This window comes from Meriones unguiculatus, chromosome 8, assembly GCF_030254825.1.
Source record: "Meriones unguiculatus strain TT.TT164.6M chromosome 8, Bangor_MerUng_6.1, whole genome shotgun sequence".
NCBI lineage: Eukaryota > Metazoa > Chordata > Mammalia > Rodentia > Muridae > Meriones > Meriones unguiculatus.
In genome coordinates, this window is record NC_083356.1 from 122,424,631 (window position 1) to 122,444,197 (window position 19,567).

At 42.2% G+C, this 19,567-nt stretch overlaps 2 protein-coding genes across 5 annotated transcripts in view; one reads left to right on the forward strand and one right to left on the reverse strand.

Annotated features, from left to right (window-relative positions):
* On the reverse strand, positions 1-11,903 carry Phospho2 (phosphatase, orphan 2). 4 transcript variants are annotated; one of them, XM_060390491.1, is made up of 5 exons: positions 11,761-11,903; positions 11,248-11,281; positions 8,671-8,822; positions 8,160-8,286; positions 1-5,922 (listed from the first exon to the last, which is right to left on the reverse strand). In XM_060390491.1, exon 5 carries the CDS (start codon positions 5,894-5,896, stop codon positions 5,171-5,173), a length of 726 nt encoding a protein of 241 aa, XP_060246474.1. In that variant the 5' UTR covers positions 5,897-5,922; positions 8,160-8,286; positions 8,671-8,822; positions 11,248-11,281; positions 11,761-11,903; the 3' UTR covers positions 1-5,170. The 4 variants fall into 4 exon arrangements, with proteins under 4 accessions (XP_060246474.1, XP_060246475.1, XP_021491249.1 ...); XM_060390492.1 differs by having other exon boundaries at positions 8,085-8,286; XM_021635574.2 differs by lacking the exon at positions 8,160-8,286 and having other exon boundaries at positions 11,761-11,902.
* A 120-nt stretch (positions 11,904-12,023) lies between these two features.
* The window catches only part of Cfap210 (cilia and flagella associated protein 210), a 31,928-nt gene continuing 24,384 nt past the window's right edge, over positions 12,024-19,567 (forward strand). The window contains exons 1-2 of the mRNA XM_021635572.2: positions 12,024-12,115; positions 17,172-17,398. Coding sequence (XP_021491247.1) covers positions 12,067-12,115; positions 17,172-17,398 — 276 coding nt within the window. The 5' untranslated portion in view covers positions 12,024-12,066. The remainder of the gene's footprint in view (positions 12,116-17,171; positions 17,399-19,567) is intronic.

Genomic DNA, 19,567 nt, shown 5'->3' on the forward strand with positions numbered 1-19,567 from the left:
TAGAGAAGCACAATGGAGTTTTATTCTACTATGAAAAACAAAATTATGTCATCAAAGACTTTCCTCTATAGTCAAATGGACAAAACTGGAAATCACCATATTATAAGAAATAAGCAAAATACAGAAAAACAAATACAACTTTTTCATTCATACACAGAACACAGATTTTAAAAAAACAAGAAACTGGGGCCTGGAGAGGTAGCTCAGTGGTTCAGAGCACTGTCAGATCTTCCAAAGGTCCTGAGTTCAATTCCTAGCAACCACATGGTGGCTCACAACCATCTATACTGGGATCTGATGCCCTCTTCTGGTACACAGGTGACCTGCAGATAGTGCATTCATACATAAAATAAATCTTAAAAGACAAGAAATTAGAGGGGCCTCTTTGAAAAGAGGAAAGGGAAAGGAGCATGATGGTTAAACTCAAAGTGAACCTGAAAGCCCCTCCTAATGGACCTAATGGATATAATGGTCATTATTTCGTTCCAAAGAATTGTTTTCTGACTGTGTGTGTGTGTGGTGCAGGCAGGTATGCATACATGTGTGAATTAGTGGGGGCCAAAGGTCACTGTCAAAGGTTTTTTTCTTGACTCCAACACTTTGTGTGCCATTATTATTAATTTTGATTTTTTTTTTTTTTTTTTTTTTGAGATGGGGTTTCTCTGTATAGCCTTGGCTGTCCTGGAACTCACAGAGATCCACCTGCCTCTGCCTCCAGAGTGCTGGGATTAAAGGTACGCCCCACCACCTCCTGGCTCCTGCACCTTATTATCTGAGCCTGGTGTCTCACTGAACTGGAGCTCGCTGATTCTGCTAGGTTGGCTGAACACTGAACTTCACGGATCCACTAGCCTGTGCTCCCCAGTGCTGGGGTTACAGATGCATGCAATCCACCAGCTTTTACCTGGGTGCTTGGGGATCTGGAGTTCCCATACTTAAGTGGCAGAACCCCACTTAACTACAGAACCTGTAGCCAACAATCTGTGATAAACTAAGCCTTCCTGATTTAGAAAAAGAAGGAACTAGGTCTCCCGCTAAAAGGTGCGAATGACCCACCTTGGAAGAGGCTCGTCCAGCCTGTCTGTCACCTGACTGAAGAGCCAGCTAGTACCTTGAACCACTTTTATCTCAAGCCAGAAACATCTAGTCATCTGCCTGTGAACTCCTGGCTTCAGACAGGTCATGTTTACTGTTCCAAGCTGCTAAGTTTATTTTGTTATCATTGGGAGGATATCACTGTTGTCCACGTGGTCCCAAATTATTTCTGGGCTCAAGTCAGTGTGTGTGTGTGTGTGTGTGTGCGTGTGTGCGTGCGCGAACCACACAAATAACTGGAACTACAGGTGTGCACCACTGTATTTGGCTAAACTGTTAAATTCTGAGGTAACTTGAACAATTCATACTTAAAAAACTACCAAAGCATAAAAAAAAAAAAGAAGAAACCCAAAAAACTATATAACCAGAAGAGCTGAGCTGTTAAATAATTTGAGTCCGTGGTTTAGAACTTTTTAAAATAAAAAACTCTGGGTCTGTCTCACTGGTGAAGTCTACCAACATCAGAAAATAGCCAGAGTTGTCTGTTGTTTTTCTTGGCTCCTTTACAGTTTTTGAATCTTTTATGTGATCATTTTGTTTTATTTTCAGTGCTTTCGACTGAAACTGGGGCTACTAGGTTGTACCCAAAGCCTAAGTTGTTTTATTTATCCTGCTGCTTCCATTTTGTTTTGTTTTTGCAATGTTGACAAGGCTGCCTTAGACTTCTTGGGCTCAAGTCGTCAGCCCGTGCTGTAGAACTAGGTGCTGTAAGACTAGGTGCTGCGGCTGGCTTGTTTGTGACTTTAGCTCTTTCGTCTTTAGCTCTTTTCAATTTGTAAAGTTTTATCATCTCATAAACTATGTCCACACTTCAGTCTTCTCTCCTGGGGAGTACCAATTTCCTGTTACACTTTCTTTGTTGTTGTTTGTTTCTTCGAGACAAGGTTTCTGTGTAGCTTTGGCTGTCCTGGAACTTGCTTTGTAGACCAGGCTGGCCTCGAAATGCCTCTGCCTCCCAGTTAATGGATCTTAGTTCAACTGCTCTTTGCATTGTTTTATCACCGCCTGTATCATTCTGAATGGTTTCATCTTTTGTTCGTTTATGAACTCTTACTCCAGCTATGGTTACTCTGTGTAAGATCCTAATTTCAGGCTGGGCATAGTTGCACATACCTCTAAGCCTAGCACTTGGGAAGCTGAAAACTGATTCTGAGGCCAGCCTGGCTTACAGAGGGAGAACCTATCTAAAAGAGAAAAACAAAAAAAATCATCAGACACTAATACTGGTTAATGGTTAGTATCAGTTCTAGTATTTCTGTTTTTTTTTTTTTTTTTTTTCTTTTGCTTGGACATGATCTTATTATGTAGCTAAGTCTGGCCTTGAACTAGAGTGCAGCTACACTGGTTTCAAACACATACAGAGAAATAGTTCCCACCCACATTTCTGCATTTCCTTAGAATTTCCTCATTGCTGTCAGCTTTCTGATGTAGTTAAGCAAGTATTTTATTTTTTATTTTTTGGGTTTTAGAGGCACAGTTTCTGTGCATAGCCCTGGCTGTCCAGGAACTCACTTTGTAGAACAGGCTGGATCTACTCTGATCCACCTGCCTTTGCTCCCAAGTGCTGGGATGAAAGGCCTGGGCCACCTCACCCATGCTTCTCCACCCTTGTTAACCCCAAAGCAGGAGAGGAAAAAAGGATAGAGAGGATAGGTGTGGAGTTATCCTTAGACCACTTCCTGCTGATGAAGAGCTTCCCTTGGGGCAAGTTTGATCTTTGCTGTCAGGATACCTAATTTCTTCTTCTCACTTCTTCGCATATGAACAGCGATCAACAGCATCTAACCAGCAGCAGCTAATAACGGCTACCTTGCCTCTCAGGGCCTAGCACTTCAATAGTCTCTGAAAAGTTCCCAGAATTCCAAACCTCACACAATTGCAGAAACTATCTGCAGCTGTCAAAACCATGGCCCTGCTAGAGCACGAGGCAACTCACAGTCAGCTGCTGCGAAGCAGCCTCAGATTCCCTACACATGGGATTACAACACAAACATAAGTCTCAAAACATTTGTTTTTTTAAAGAAACCAAAATTACAAAATTTTCACTACAATAAGTAATGTTTCAGCAAAATCTAATCTATTAAGGATTCACTTTGTAATTAGAAAGAAAACTAGAATACAATTTTCCCATTACATTATACTGACTATTTCTATTTCTGGATATTAAGAAAACTGTACTATGCCAGTGTGTTGATGGATGTTTATGCTACTAGCACTTAAAAGGCAGAAGCAGGAAGGTAGTTGGTGGGCTCGTGGATGGCTTGTCCTACATGCCAAGTTCCAAGGCTGCACAGTAAGACCCTGTCTCTAAAAACAAAACACAAACACAAAAACAAAACCAAAAACCAAAAACAACCAGAAAAACGGCAAAACCAAAACATAAAAAGATCCTATTCCAAGTCCTGGGTATTTAAGTTCAGTTATGAACCTATGGATTAGCATGCATTTATAAAAACGTCTAGATCAGCTGGATATTTTGCTAATATTCCTACATCAGCCTCTCAACTGTTGAATATTCATCCAAGTTCTTATTTTTCACAACTGTATTGCCAAATAATAACAGTTTACAAACTAGCTGAAGCCAGGCTTGGTGGTACATACCTGTGATCCCAACACTGGATACAAACAGGCAGGACTGAGAGCCTGAGGTTTGTCTGGGTTACATAGTAAGACTCTGTCTTGAAACAACAAAGCACTATATCACAGTAATTATTTATGATGCTATGATATAAACATGATACATGCGAGAAAAATGTATTTCATTTCAAAAGGAAATCCTGACTGATGAAAACTTCCAACAAGAAAAACTGCATCTTGGCTAGTGAGATGGCTCAGTAGTTAAGGGCACTTGTCACTACGGCTGATGACTTGCGCTCAACCCTGGAACCCACATGGTATAATTTGTGTGTGGAGGTCAGAAGACCACTTGTGGGTGTTGGTCTTCTGACCTCCACACACAAATCACGCATGCCTCAAGCCCACACAAATAAAGCTTAAAACACTGCACCCTTGTTTTAAAATCAGATTTCAGAAGACATTATACACATTTGAGAGCCTTTTATTCTTAAGTGAATAAAGCATCAGGCTTTTGTTTTTGGAAAGTAAAGCCAATTTTATTTCTTGTATTTGAAGCATTCTTCAGTGGCATCCTTAACACACCACAACCAAGAAGTTTACCATTTCCTCTCTTTCTTTCACAGATGCCTAAAATACTCCTAGTTTCTTGTCATCAACCTTAATTAGGCCGATTTCCATGCTCAGCACAAAGCTCCTCCACCAACCTGACACAGACAGGCTCATCACAATTGGGTTCACACATGCACTTGCCTAAGGCTTTGGCAGTTTTGCATGATCCCCATGCTGGGCCATCTTTGATGAGTGCAGTCTTTAGTGCCTCCTGGAAGGCAGAATTAGCATCCATTACATCTCCAGCAATAATGCCTCCCTCAGCTACAGTAGTGGGTTAGGTGAAGCTAAATCTTGAACACACTCAACTGTCTATATGACAGCAGGAGAAGAGAGCACATCTGCTATTTCAACATCTGTAACTGCTGGATATATTTTTGAAGGAAGTAAAACCTGTTTTTTTTTTTTTTTTTTTTTTTCAGAAAAAAAGTCTAAAAAAATATAATCCATTAACCACCACTAATACAGACCATGAGTTAAACCTACCTCAATTTCGTATTGTTTTTCCACTTTTTCCTGGGCACATGACCACCTGGAATGAAAGCTGTACTTTCCATCTTTGCAGTTAGGAAAGGCACTGACTAGGTTTTGGCTAGTGATATTCAAACAGAACTGTTTGGTACAATTGGAAAATATTCTTAAACAAAGGGTTACAACCTCACTGCCCTGGTTCTTGGTCAGAATGTTTGTTGTGAGGACTTGAGCTTAGGTATCAACCTCAAATCATGGATTGGAACTAAAAGCTGAGGTTGGCTGAGCAACAAAGTGCCCTTGACCAGAATTCTTCTAAGAGGAAAATCCTCACATTTTTAAAGGTGCTAACATTAGGGATTTAGTTTTATTTTGCTGAGCCCAATCTTAACTAATTCAGATTTCAATGCTTGGCACATCAATCCTTTATTAGACACTGCAAATGAGAAATTATCTCGACACCTGAAGACCAAACTACAATAGATGATTCCATAGGCTCAAGATTCTGAGACATCCTGGCTAGAGTTCTATGTAAAGCGTATCCTTTCCGTGGCATGGCAACATCATTTTTCTTTAAAAAGGTTACTGGACAGACATCATTTCCACCATCCCCTATATAAACAATCCGAGTATATCTCACGCCCTTTTGTAATTGTTCATCTATAAATTCTACCAAAACTGTATTTTTGCAAAGATTCTTTGGGCACCTGCTGCAAGAATGAGCATGGCAGTTTTTCACTGCAAGACGGCCATTGCTGTCAAAAGCTGCTGGATTTGTAAACACGTTATCAAAGACATCATGAAAATCAGCAGCTTCTAAAACCCAATCTATGAAGACTGAATTTGAATCTGAAATAATGATGCAGTCAAATCTGTCCTTATTCATTCTCAGAAAGCTGAAAAGTTCTGTCATTCCCGAAGTGAAAGGCATTGATGTCACCGTTCTCTTCATTTCATCTTCTTTTACCCCTTCGTCTCTCAGATACTTAAAGACTCTGCCCATAAATTCTGTCCAAAACCCCTTTTGGTAAGAATCTTGTAATTCAACAGGAAGCTTTTTGTCTGGAGCACACTGTACTATCCAGGTGTCACTGTTGTCATCTATGATTGTATTGTCAAAGTCAAACACCAACAAAACTTTCATGGTTCCAGTAATAGATTTGGGTTACCCTGAAAAAGAAGAAATATTATTCCCTAAACAGACTGTGTTTACATATCTACTGTACTTCTTTAAAACCAGAAGTCAATGTTAACCTGCTTAGAATTAGGTGTGGTAGCACATTCTGTCATCTTAGCACTTAAGAGGCTGGAGCAGGAGGAACAAGAGTTTGAGGCTGACCTGGCTGTACAGTAAGAACTTATTTTAAAAAAATGAGTAAATAAATAAACTGGTTAACAGGCTAAAACAGTAAATATTAGTTAAACCACTAATCCACTAAGGTGGGGCTTTTTGTTGTTTTGTTCTTTTCTGAAATGGTCTCACGATACACCAGTGGTTGGTCTGAAACATGCTAGGTAGACCAGGCTGGCCTGGACCTCAGAGTAATCCATTTGCTCTTGCTTTCCAAATGCTGAAATTAAAGGCATGTGCTTGCTACCATGCTCAGTCCTTATTATGCATTAAAGGCTTTTTTGATAATGAGACATGTCAGCCTGGCAGCATCTCCAGCCTACCTGAAGGAAGATGATGGGCATTGAAGAACCTCCACATGGAGTCTGCTTTAAATGTGGCAAGCTAGCTACTGGTCAAGAAACTGCACTTGCTTCAACTATAAACAGCATGCTGTCCAAACTTAGACAAACTATGTAGGAAAGCTGACTCGCAAACTTTGCCAAGGCAAGGTAGGCAATCCTTCATAATTCCTGCCTCACAAAAACGTGTCATATACAGGGTAGAAGGCTAATGATGATGTTTTAACATTGCAGAGAACATTTGGGTGACTGTCCGGGCAGCCGGCTGTCTCTGTCATTTCTGTATTTTGGAAGCTGCTTGCTCTGCACTTCCTGCATACTCAGGTAATATGTACCTTTCTCAAGGCTCTGATGGGGTTGAAGACTAGGTAGTTATTGTCTCACAAAGCAACTTAAGTTGTTTATGATTTAAGAAAGTTTTATAAAGATATTTTTAGGTCTAAGTAAATTTTTTTAGGTTGATAAATGCAAACTATGATAGAAAATGATTTAAGTACAGAACTCTAAACTCACCAAGATATGACAGGTAGTACTTTCTCCTAAGTTGCCAAATACAAATGGACTGGACATTGAGAACGTAATTCTTCAATGATCCTTTTCACAACTGTTTCATAATTTTTCTTATTGTTTGTAAGAGAAAGAGTCCTTTATTGGACTAAAAGGGCTTTTTTGGGGGTTGGGCTGGTGCTGTATATTCAGATGCTGATTTCTGTGGCCCAAGATCTGGCAGCAGTCCAGATATGGGCACTGTCACTTCAATGATCTTTGTTGTGTGTTGTGTAAACATTGCTCCCCAATTATCTCTGACTGGTTAATAATGTTGCTGAGAGCCTACAGCTGGGCAAGAAGACAGGAGGCAGGACTTTTGTTCCCAGTCTTGGGGTCTCAGGCAGGAACCAGGAGGAAAAGAAAGAAGAGGTAGAGAAAGGACATGGCCATGAGGACTGAGCTAATCGAGCAGAAGTAGCCCAGTCAGGACCAACACAGCAAGTAATTGGGGCAAATGTCTGGGAAGTAGTCAGCTAGTACAGAGGTTTATAACAGATCTTATCTGCCCAGCTCAAATGCTTAAAGCTTGCTGAATAAATCTACTGTCTTTTATTTGGGAGTTAGAACAGGTCATTAGAAAAGGCCCCCAAATTATACCCTATCTTTTAAATGTTATGACAAAATAATTGTTATTTGCTTTGTTTTTTTTTTTGTTGTTGTTGTTTTGTTTTTTGAGACAGGGTTTCTCTGTATAGCCCTGGCTGTCTTGGAACTCACTCTAATACCAGGCTGGCCTCGAACTCAGAGATCTCTCTGCCTCTTCCTCCCAAGTGCTGGGATTAAAAGTACATACCACTACAACCAGCTCCAAGTAGATTAATTTTAACAGAAGAAAATGTTTAAATATTCATTAACCTTAAAGTATACACTGAACAAAACAAACTGTATTCATGTTATAATTGTTGAAATTCTAAAAAGTGAAGGACCCCAAAATAGGAAAAAAATACAGAAATAAATTAAAAATGCAAAACATGGCACGCAGCTGCAGTATTTTCTGGCTTATTGAGAAAGCTAACTAGTAAAAACAGAACAGACACACACGAGGACTTTGTGCCTGTGAATGCAGTGTATTTCCTATTATGTGAACTCACTGGTTTCTGGTGCTACTGGAAAGGGTGGCAGTAGCTGGTAAGGGTTACTGGTAGCTGTGCGGTAGTGGCACACACCTTTGATCCCAGCACTCGGGAGGCAGAGCCAGGCCGATCTCTGCGAGTTTGAGGCCAGGCTGGTCAAGAGTGAATTCCAGGACAGCTAGGGCTATGTGGAGGATTCCTATCTTCAACAGGCACCGACCTACCAAAAAAGGAACATTTTAATTAACTGTGCCTTATGGAGATTTATAGTGTATGATTTTAAAAGTTTCCTAGGGCTGTGTACATATATAGACACTAGCATTTATGAGGTCTCAGATTCATCTCCAGCACCACATCAAAACAAATTTTAACTCATTGTTAGCCAAATGATGCCTCAAGCCTAAGCTTAATTCGCCACAAATTACTGACATTTCTTACCTCCCCCCCAACCCCCCACCGACACAGTCCTGGCTATCCAGAAACTTATTCTGAAGACCAGCCTGAAAAAAGCACAAGAGTACAGTTAGGGTTGACAAAAGTGTTTTGTTTTTTTTTTAAGATTTTTTTTCTGTCTTTTAAATATATTTTTATTAAAACTACTTACCCAAACTAGTTCTTGCAGTCCAATTAATGTTACTTGAGCATAGAGGTTAGGCCACTGCAATCTTTAATTTGCCAGCTGTTTTTAAATATTATTTCATTTCTGTATGCAGACAAATTGCTCTGATGTGCAGCAAAAAAATGGAAATTTAACTCCTAAAATTAAAATAAAAGTCTTTTAAAGGCTTAAAATTTATGTTTTCTAATTGACTTCTTTTTTCTCATATCAAAAAAAAAAAACATGTATTGGCAATGAACAAACAAAATTTGATTATACACATATACTTGAAATAAATACAAAAAAAGAAATACCATATGAAAATATTTTATCTAGTTAATAAAATCATCTGTTCAGCCAAGTGAATTTCATTGTTTCCGTTTTTCTCATTAAAGGGGAAATGCTATATTTTATTATCAATAAATTATTCGGATATTAGTGATACACTTAAAATAAAAAATTAAGGAAGTGCACACATTCACTTTTAATCCTGTGAATTTACCTGGGAACTCTTTTACTTAAATCTGAAAATCAGACCAGGCACAATTGCTCACACCAGGAACCCAGCACTCAGGAGCCTGAGGCAGACGTAATGCTGCAAGCTTGTGCCCAGCTTCTGTTACTTGTACAACATAAAGAGGGCCAGTGAGATGACCCCGTCAGGCTGAAGGACCCCTGCAAGCCACTGCTGAGGGAGAGAAACCCGTGCTCCTCTGACCGCACTTTTTTACTGCTGCATTCAGTCAACACACACCCAATAACACATTTTATTTAAAAAACAAAAACAAAACAAAACAAAACAAAAAAAACAAACAGCTTATTCTCAGGGCTGGAGAGACGGCTCACTGGTTAGGGGTGCACACTGCTCTGGCAGAGCACCCAAGTTCAGTTTTCGGAAGCCATGTCTGGTGGGTGGTACAACTCTAGTTCTTGGGGATTTAATGCTACTGGGCTCCATGGCACATGTTCATACACACAAACCTCCCAAGTAAATAAATAAGGGGAGGAGAGGTGGCTCAGCAGTTAAGAGCACACAGTTTCTGTAGACAATACACGTTTGAGTGGCTTATCACCAACCTATAACTTCCCTCCAGGGGCATCTAACAGCTCTAGCCTCTTCTTTTATGTTTAAAATAAACATAAAAATGGTTTATGGACAGTGGCAGGTTCTTAATGAGTGGTTTAATAGTCATTTGTAGTTTTTCTTGTGATTTTATTTTAAAAATGTCTATGTATTAATTTAAATTGTTTCTAATTATGGTGTGAATGCCACCCTCAATTTACAACAACAAAAACTAGGGCTGTGCCCAGGGAGTCCTGCAGAGACTGATGACCAATGAAGGACCATGCATGGAGAGCACCTAGACCCCCTGCTCAGATGTAACCCATAGATAGCAGTCTCCATGTGGGTTCCTGAGTAAGGGGAGCAGGGGCTGCCTCTGTCATGAACTCAGTTGCCTGCTCTTTGGTCATTTGCCCCTGGCGAAGGGGTCTTACCAGGCCACATAGGAAGAGTATCCAGGCAGTCCTGATGAGACGTGATAAGCTATGAGCAAATGGCAGAAGAGGAGAATTCCCCCTTTCAGTGAACTAGTGGAAGAGGATGGGGAGAAGCAGGAGGAGTTGAGGGAGGGGCTTCAAGCAGGATAATGAATAAATTATAAAAAAATAAAAGGAAAAATATAAAATAAAAACAACAAATATCAGGGTTATGATTCAAGCAAACAAAAAAACCCAAATAACCAGTTCTAGATCAACTTGTATGTAAAGATTTTAGGTTGGGGGGCTGGAGAGATGGCTTGGCATTTAAAAGCACTGGGTGTTTTTCCAAACGACTGGGGTTCAATTCCCAGCACCCACATGGCAGCTCACAACTGTCTGCAATTTCAGTTTCAGGGAATCTGACATCCCCTCACTGACATACATGCAGGCAAAACACCAATGTACATAAAATAAAAATAAATAACTTATTAAAAAATTCTCTAGAAAAAATTTTTTTTAATTTTAGGTTGGAGTTGCAATCAGGAGTCTGAAGTCATATATGAAACTTATATTGTGACAAATTAGAAAATTAATGACATTTTATGAGGTTCAATATGTGCAAATAATTTAGTAAAAGTGCTGAGGATTTTCATTGAGAGCCTTGGCCTCCACTGCGTCTGTCTTCTATGTATTCAGAGCCCCAGCTGCCTCGAACTGTCTCTATAGTGAACACGTTAAAAGACATAAAAGACAGGCATGTTGTCCCTTGTGATTTGAGTTCCCTCAGTTTAGAGATCCTGTCCTATAATGCCACACACATCACAGCCACAGGACTTCTTGCCTGCTCTACATTACCTTGTGGGAACAGGGACTCAGCAAAATCAAGGCAAAATTTGCTGATGATGCAGTGTGTAAATTCACTGATCCCTCACGATCATCCATCATGGGTCTCCTACAAAGTACGGCAGGAGCTGTTTGCCTGTACATAGAGTAAACTTCCTGACCTTTTCAGCTCTTATGTTTTAAGCCACGCTCGCTTCCAACTCACTAGTATATGTACACAAAGTTCTTCCGATAAGAGATTATTACTTCCATACTTACCAGCATCATTACAGTGGAACACCTGACAGAAAACCTGAAGAGAGACAGCACAACGGCGCGTTAGAACTTTCACTACTGCAAATCGCACTTGCTTTTTCATTTTGAGGGGCAAGAAATGCTGCGTAATTCACCGGTAGTGCCAACTACTCAGTAATGAAACCATCTGTACATCGATGGGACAGGAACGCCTCTTTCGTGATCAAGTGCCAGTCCACTATTAACGTATTTCTCTGTCATTAGAGACTGGCTGGTTCCCAAGCGCACGAATAACAATTTATTCCCCAAGCAGTTTCATATAACAATAAACAGGGTCTTATCTAGTCCTGACCATGCCTCACAAACCAAGCTTTTATGTCCCTTAATCCGTGGGGTTCTGTGGTCAAGAGGGCTCTGTCCTTCACCTCAAACCGCCACCCAGCCAGGGCCTCGACTCGCACGCTGGCCGGCTCCAAACTAGCGCAGCGTGTGGGGAAGGCAACAGCGGCCCGGAGGGACCGAGGGCTCCTCACTGACCCAGGCCCCGGTCGCAGGCAGCGCCGGCTCCAGCATCCGCCGGTTGGTCCTCGTGCCTGACGTCGATGCCGGAACGCGAGCGCCGCTGCTCGCCCGCAGCTCCGCACCGCGCACGCGCACTTCCGCGCCTCAGTCCTAGAGACTTGGCTTTGGCCCCGGCTCCTTCCCGGTTCCTAGAGGACCACCAGCGTCACTTCCGGCGTGGTTGCTAAACAACCAAACGGTTTAGTAACCATTCTGTCGTTGAAGTTGGCGTAGCCGGAGTGTCCTCAGCCCGCCGGACCCGCGGGCCTCAGCTCGTTAGAGATGCAGGCGCGTTTCGGACGGCGCTCGGGACTGTCGAAGGAAAGCACAGGTGAGCGGCCCTGGCCCGTTCCGGGGCTGGCATTGTGTCTAGAACCCCGGCAACGGAGAGAAGGCTTCGGCCGTCGTTTGAAATGTGCTTTGCCAAATCGGAAGTACTCCCAGTAAGCATCCTTGGAAGTTAGGCTGGTTGGCCGTCAGGTGAATGAGTGGAAAGAGGAGTAGGGGTTGCGCAGTAGAAAGTTTACGGGAATAGGGGTAAGCAGAAAGTCAGACGCTGTACCCCAAAGGGGGCTCTTAAGTTTTGTTGTTCCTTGGATAAATTTTGGAATGCCATTTGGAAACGTTACTGACTTAATCAAAGTCTTCGTTCTGTTGCAGGCCTGCTGAGTAGTCTTTCCTAAAGCTCAGGGAAATATCTCAGTTCTTTCCACTCTAAAATTAAAACTTTCCCCAAGTTAAATGCTTTGATGGTGTAAAAAAATATGGTAGGAGCTGGGGCGGTGCCGCACACATGTAATGCCAGCCGCTTGAGGAGGCAGAGGCAGATGCAGGCAGATCTCTGTGAGTTCGAAGCCAGCCTGGTCTACAAAGTCCAGGACAGTCAAGGCTACAAAAGACCTAAGATTTTATTTTGTCATAGATGTGGGCAAGTAGGACTTAAAAATTTTTTTTTTATCAAGTCTAACCACAAGTTTGATTGTTGTCATGGTAACTAGTAGATTCTTGGAAATTTGAACACTCTTCATGGTTTGCCTGAGCTCTGTAGCAATACCACTGCCCCCCACCCCAGGAGAGACACAATCTGATCAGTGGGATCATTAGGAAATTTGATTCACCCACAAGAACATTTTGTAAATAATTGTTATGATTCATCATTGTTGAGGCCCAACAAGAGTGAGACATGTCCAGACATGTCCAGGCCTTACTGCCTAACACTAGAACAGCCATTTTGGAGACTTACAAACAGGGTAGGCTCCTGGGAGGATATGGGGGTGACTCCAGCTGAGACCCCTAGTAGCTGGGGTCATGGAGACTGAAGATACCATCCTCAACCAGACAGGGCTTCTGACTGGGGGAGAGGAACACCAACCCACCCACAGAAACTTTGACCCAAAATTTACCCTGCCTACAAGATGTGCAGGGATAGAAATAGAGTAGAGATTGAGGGAATATTTAACCAATTCCTGGCCCAACCTGAGACCCACACCGAGGGAGAGAGCCAAGCCCTGACATTATTAATGACACTCTACTCTGCTTGCAAACGGGAACCTAGCATAGCTGTCCTCTGAGAGAGGAGGGGGGGGCAACAAAGGATAGAAGGACATGAAGGGGACAGGAACTCCACAAGAAGACCAACAAGAGCCAACTAATCTTGGCACAGGGGAGTATTTCAGAGACTAAAGCATCAACCAAAGACCATACATGGACTGGACCTAGCCTCCCCCCCCACCCCCAGACATAGTAGCCTATGGGCAGTTTGGTCTTCATGTGGGTTCCTTAATAAGGGAATCAGGGACTCGGTTGCGTGCTTTCTGATCACTTCCCCCTGAAAAGGCTGCCTTGCCAGGCTACCGAGGAAGAGGATGGGTTCAGGAAGATGATGGGCTGGGATAGGTTGGTGGGGGTGGTCACCCCTTTTCTGAGGGATATGGGAGAGAGTATGGGGAGAAGAGGGAGGGATGGAGGGAGCAGGAAGAGAGGAGGGAGGCTACGATTAGGATGTAAAGTGAATTTAAAAAAAAAGAGGAAGAACAGCCATTTTGTCTTCCTTAGTGCGCAATTCAATACTTGCTGCTTAGAACAGAATAACAGAGATGATAAATGTATGTTCTGCCTGAGTTAGTGGTAAATGTGTGTTCTTCTTGAGTTAAACCACACTATCCTGATATATTCCTTTCTCATGGGAATGATAGGGAGCTAGAAGGCCCCCAAACCCCCAAACAGGGAAGTGGAAAGTCCCCAAGTTCCCGTACCCTGTATCCTAGCCAATCACCTTAAAAAGTCAGCTGAAATACTTTGTTTAGCTACCTAGGCACCATGTGCCTGGAATAGAGTTGATTCTTCCTGCTTGGTTGTGATCTTTTAAAAGCTCACTCAGGGGCTGGAGAGATGGCTCAGCAGTTAAGAGCACTGGCTGTTCTTCCAGAGGTCCTGAGTTCAAGTCCCAGCAACCAAATGGTGGCTCACAACCATCTGTAATGGAATCTGATGCCTTCTTCTGGTGTGCATGAAAAACAGTGTGTTCATATACATAAAATAAATAAACTTAAAAAAAAAAAAAAGCTCTGAGAGCTGAATGTGGTGGCACATGCCTGTGATCCCAGCAGTCGGGGAGACAAAGACAGGTGGATCTCTGAATTCAAGGCCAGCCTGGTCTACAAAGTGAGTCCAGGACAGCCAAGGCTTCACAGAGAAATCCTGTCTCAAAAAACAAACAAACAAAAAACCAAAACAAAACAAAAACCAAAAAACTCTGAGAACAACTTGTTATCACAGTTTGGCTCCCAAGTCCACTGTGTCCCTGATCATGATCAGTCTTGGTGGGTGTGTTCAATAAACTATCAATATCTGACAGAGATTGCTGTCTGAGTGGTTTGTGTGGCTATTCTTGGACTATAACAATCATGTCTAACAGTTCCTTGGTGTTGTGATTTAAATACATATGGTGGTAATCTCCCACAAATTTCTGTTGCCAGGCCAACAACAGTGAAACCTAAGCTAGGGACAGTAATACTTACCTGGAATCCTAGCTCCTCAGGGGGCTGAGGCAGGAGGGTCCTGAGTTTGAGTTTGAGCATGTTTTGGAAGAGAGTTGTTAATGAGCTCCACTGTATCACTTAGGATGTTTTGAGTTTGTGTAACTGTTAGGGGTTAGTCTGATGCTTGCATTTTGATGCTAATTACTGGCGCTCAAGATCTGGTTACTGCCTAGATACACCTATCCATGTGTAAACCTACCTGATTGGCTGATTAAATGGCCTATACCTGGGCAGTGCAGAATGGGGTAGGTGTGGCTAAGGTTCCTGGGTTTTTGAGGACAGGAGAATCATGGGAAACAGATGGAAAGAGAGAATGAAGGAGGATACCACAATGGGTTAGTATGAAGGAAGAACCACTTGGCCTAGGAGGAAGGACTCCAATAATGGCGTGGAAAGGCCCAGATGAAGAATAAAAGCAAGTATTTATAGGATTATGGGTGGAAGGTAGCCCAGATAGGAATGGTTAAGGCAGATGGCATTGGTTGGGGCTGGGAGGTGGATGTGAGGTTATTGAGACAGCGTAGATGAAATATTTGCCCAGCCCAAGATAAATAAGACAATTATAAAACTTAATAGGTGTCTGTGTCTGATGAATCGTGATAGTGGGTTAAATAATACTGCCACAACAACTATAGGGCAAATAATAAACATTATATAGCCCAACACTAATTTTATTTTTAACAACATCTAACAGAATATCCAACTTATTCAAAAATAAGAAAATGTATTTACTTGTAGAACAGTCACCATAGACTATTACTACTGTCCATCTCTCTTACTTTCTTACTCAAGTTCAGCTTGAAAGTCTCACATGTCTCTCTCAAAACAAGGAAGAGCTTTTCTGTTTCTTTGGTTAATGTTAGAGAAATAATTGTTGGCATGGGAGGTAGCTGTATTTTCAAACTAACTAGACCTGGCCCAAGATTGTAGTTGGCTCTTCAGATTGCCTTGATGGGGAAGAAGTTGTATAGAGTCCATCACAATGTCTGCAAATGTAACAGATGAATTTTCCTAAAACTATCCACCTATGGAATGACAGTTAACTGTGCAGATGCATTTGTATAGTCATTTTTGGTCACAGTCTGAAAAGAGAGCATTGGCATAGGGGTAATCAAGGTACCCTTGGGGGATTTTTAGTCTCATTAATAAAAAAATTTAAGAATGCACCCAAACAGAACCTCAAGAACAATTTTTTTTTAAAGAAAAACTGCAGTCCAAGTGAGCTGCAGAAAGAAAAAGACAGAAAGAACCATGTCTTTTAAACTGGCATAAAAACCATACATGGTGGACAAGCAACTATGCAGTGAGGAGAGAAGCTTTAGAGCAGTGCTTCTCAACTTTCCGAATGCTGTGACCCTTTAATACAGTTCCTCATGTTATGGTGACCTCCAACCATAAAATTATTTTCTTTGCTACTTCATGACTGCATCCTACTATAAATATTTGTGTTTTCCAATGGTCTAAGGCAACCCCCATGAAAGTGTCATTCAACCCCCCAAAGGGGTCATAACTCACAGGTTGAGAACCATTGCTTTGGAGAAAGAATGAGGAAGTCCAAAATGCTGGGGGAAAGCCCACAGCGTTAAGGAAAGCATGCTTAGAAGAGAGAAGAAAAGGAGAATATACTCTGAACAGTTCAGAAGAGTGCACAGACCAAGCATTACATGGCTGCGGCCCACAAATTTCTACATTAGTGGCAGGGATTCTGGAAAAGAATAAAAAGCAATGAAATCACGTATATAACAACATGACTGAATTTCAAAGTAATTACTTTAAATAAAATCTGTAATAAAAATAGACGAGTGGTGGTGTAAGGTTTAAGAAGGAGTGACAAGGGGTAAAACAGGACCTGTTGTTGATGAATATAGCCGTTATTTGAATTGTAATGATGGTTTTGGAGGCACATACTTGTCAAAGTTTAACATTTTAAATATTTACTTTAAATGGATCTTACTAAAGAGCTAGTTCTTCCTATCTTATTAGTATGGCTTAAGATGAGTTCAAGGATGAACCCTGAGCCAAAGTGATTGAACCAACCCAACTAGAATATTTGATCTCCACCCAGACCATAGATTTCATTCTGTTGACCAGGAATTTTTTTCTGCTCTAACACCAAGATTCCTCAAATTCAAATGTCTTGCCCAAGTTTATCACCAAAGGAAATCACCAAAGATTTGCTCAGTTTTATCTGATTTCATAAAACCTTGTATTTTTTTTCCTCAGCCATTCTTAAGGTACACATTTGAGGCAATTCCCAGATACCATTCCACTACAGACATTTCTGAGAAAAAAATTACATTGTCTTCCTGGAAAAGTCCTTAATAATTATGTTTTTAAATGATTTAGGAATGAAGGACTGTGAAAAAGATGACGTTCCCTATCCACCTCTCCTGCCCAGAAAGGTTAATCTCCAGGAGGTCACCATAATCCCACACAATGAGTGGGAAAGGATTCGGGGTAGCCTGGACAAGTTGACAAGAGAAGCAGCAGCCCTTCGTGCAGAAAGAACGGCAAAGAGAAGGATGCACACCCAGTCCCAGAACTTGGTAAAACACTGGACTAACACATACGCAGTAAGTATCACCCTTCCAGAAGTCACAGGCTTTGAACACTAACTGTTGCTTCTTAGTAGTGTCTTAACACCTTTTATTATGTTATGCTCAAACTGTTCAAGATCTTTTAGTAACATACTATAAATGACCCAATTAAAGTAAACATTTTGTTACCTTTTGGTATGTATATGCCTCCAAAACCATCATTATGGTTAAGATAATGAGCATTAATCACCTAAACGTTTCCAGGTCCTGTTTAGCTCCTTGTCTCTCCTTAGAAATTAGTAGGTCACCACTCATTTATCATTTATTATTTATTTAACAGAATCACTTTGAACGTTAATCATGCTTTTATACACTCTTTCTATTGCTGAGTAGGAGTCCAGTGTTTGGTACACTACAGTTTATTTAGCTGGTCACTTGATGGTATGATGTCAACCGAATACTGACATCTGGGTTGTCTTCATCATTTGACTACTATAAATATGGTTACTGTGAATATTCATGTAAGTCTGTATATGGACATATATTCCCATTTCTCTTGATGAGAATACGTAGTGAAATCACATGAACAGTTTATAGTTAGTAAGTGGGTTAAAAGGTGGCTGGAGGGCTGGAGAGATGGCGTAGAGGTCAACAGCACTGGCTGTTCTTCCAAAGACCCTGAGTTCAATTCCCAGCAACCGCATGGTGGCTCACAACCATCTGTAATGAGAGCTGATGCCCTCTTCTGACCTCCTGACTCACACGCAGACAAAATACTGTATAAATAATAAATAAATCTTAAGATGGCTCCACAGTGAACAGTGCTCGCAGCTGTTGGCCTTCCTGATTGGGTAGGGAGGTGTCCCAGAAACCCAAAACTCCAAGGCCAGGGAAGGTATCCCAGCTCCAAGGTGGGGTAGTGCCCTAAGGGAAAGGGTACCCTGAGACAAGGGAGCGGGGAACCACACAGCTCTGAGGGGAGACCTCGTCAGCAGAGACATTGCAGTGCCTAGGGGAGGGTGACCCCAACATCTGAGGAGCTGAGGAGCCTGAGCTCCACCCCTTCCAATGAGTCACACCAGGCAGTAAATCAAAACAGATTAGAGGGATGAAGCCGGGAGTGGCTGCCTCTGCTCCCAGGTAAAGACAGCAAAGAACTGGGCAAACACAGTCTGGGCAAAAAACAGAGCCTTCCAAGGCAGGGATTTCCAGAGTGAGGATTGGTGGGATTTCAAGTCCTGAGCTTGGGGGAAGCTTTGGGATTGGTGGGTTTTGTCCAGCTTTTTCACCTAAAATTAGCATAAATCTGGGAGGGGCCCACTGATGGGCAGGAGATGACAGTTGTGAATGCCAGTTAGACAGAGAGGTGTGGGGGAGGGGCCTATTAACTCATGCCCTAGGGGTTTTATACAGACTTGAACTCCAAACAAAACAACTTTCCTTAACTAAAACTATGAACTTAGTGTACTAAAGGGTCAGCTTTCTAGTTCTGGTTCCTGGCTAGCAGTGTCAGACTGTAAAGCTCCCTACCTTGGAGGAATGGCTAGTTTATACATTGTTGCCGCAAAGATGCTGGTTCGTGGAGCTCACACACTAGCTCCAGTTATATGCCTCCCTTCCCCAGAGTTCCCTGTCAGCAGCAGCCATAACTGAGGCCTCAGGTTCTGCGGTTTTCTCTGTGGCTTCCACTTCTCAGTTTCTGCAGGCATCTTGTCTCAGGTCCAAGGGCTATGGAGATTAGCCTCAGCAGCCCTGGAGTCCTGAGGTGGTGCTCTCTGGAGCTGTAGAGAGGCCAGCAGCACAGCCTGAAGATCCGAGCACCCCTTTCAGGGACCCACAGGGTGTGGCACTCAGGGGAGCTGAAGAGGGGGACCCAGGGAAAGATGTAGGGGGAGCCCAGAGGCAGAACTTGAAGCCTCCTGGCCTGGCTGCTGGAGCTCCTCAGCAGGGGCGCAGACACTTTCTTGCAAAGTTTACAAAATATGCAAAGTTAACAAAGGGAGTCTGGTAGAAAAGGCTTTCCAGCCCGAATAGTCAACAACAGTTTTTTTCAGAGGATTTTTCGTTCAGGACTCAACTGAGCAGCTCACAATCACCTGTAACACCAGCTCCAGGGCCTCTGACACTGTCTTCTGGCCTCTTGAGATACCTGCACATAGGGACTCACACAGAGACACACACGAAAATATAAATCTTTTAAAATGA

Excerpts from the sequence above, each read along its gene's own strand:
- Phospho2 (XM_060390491.1), bottom strand. The coding sequence starts at position 5,896 with ATGAAAGTTTTGTTGGTGTTTGACTTTGACAATACAATCATAGATGAC.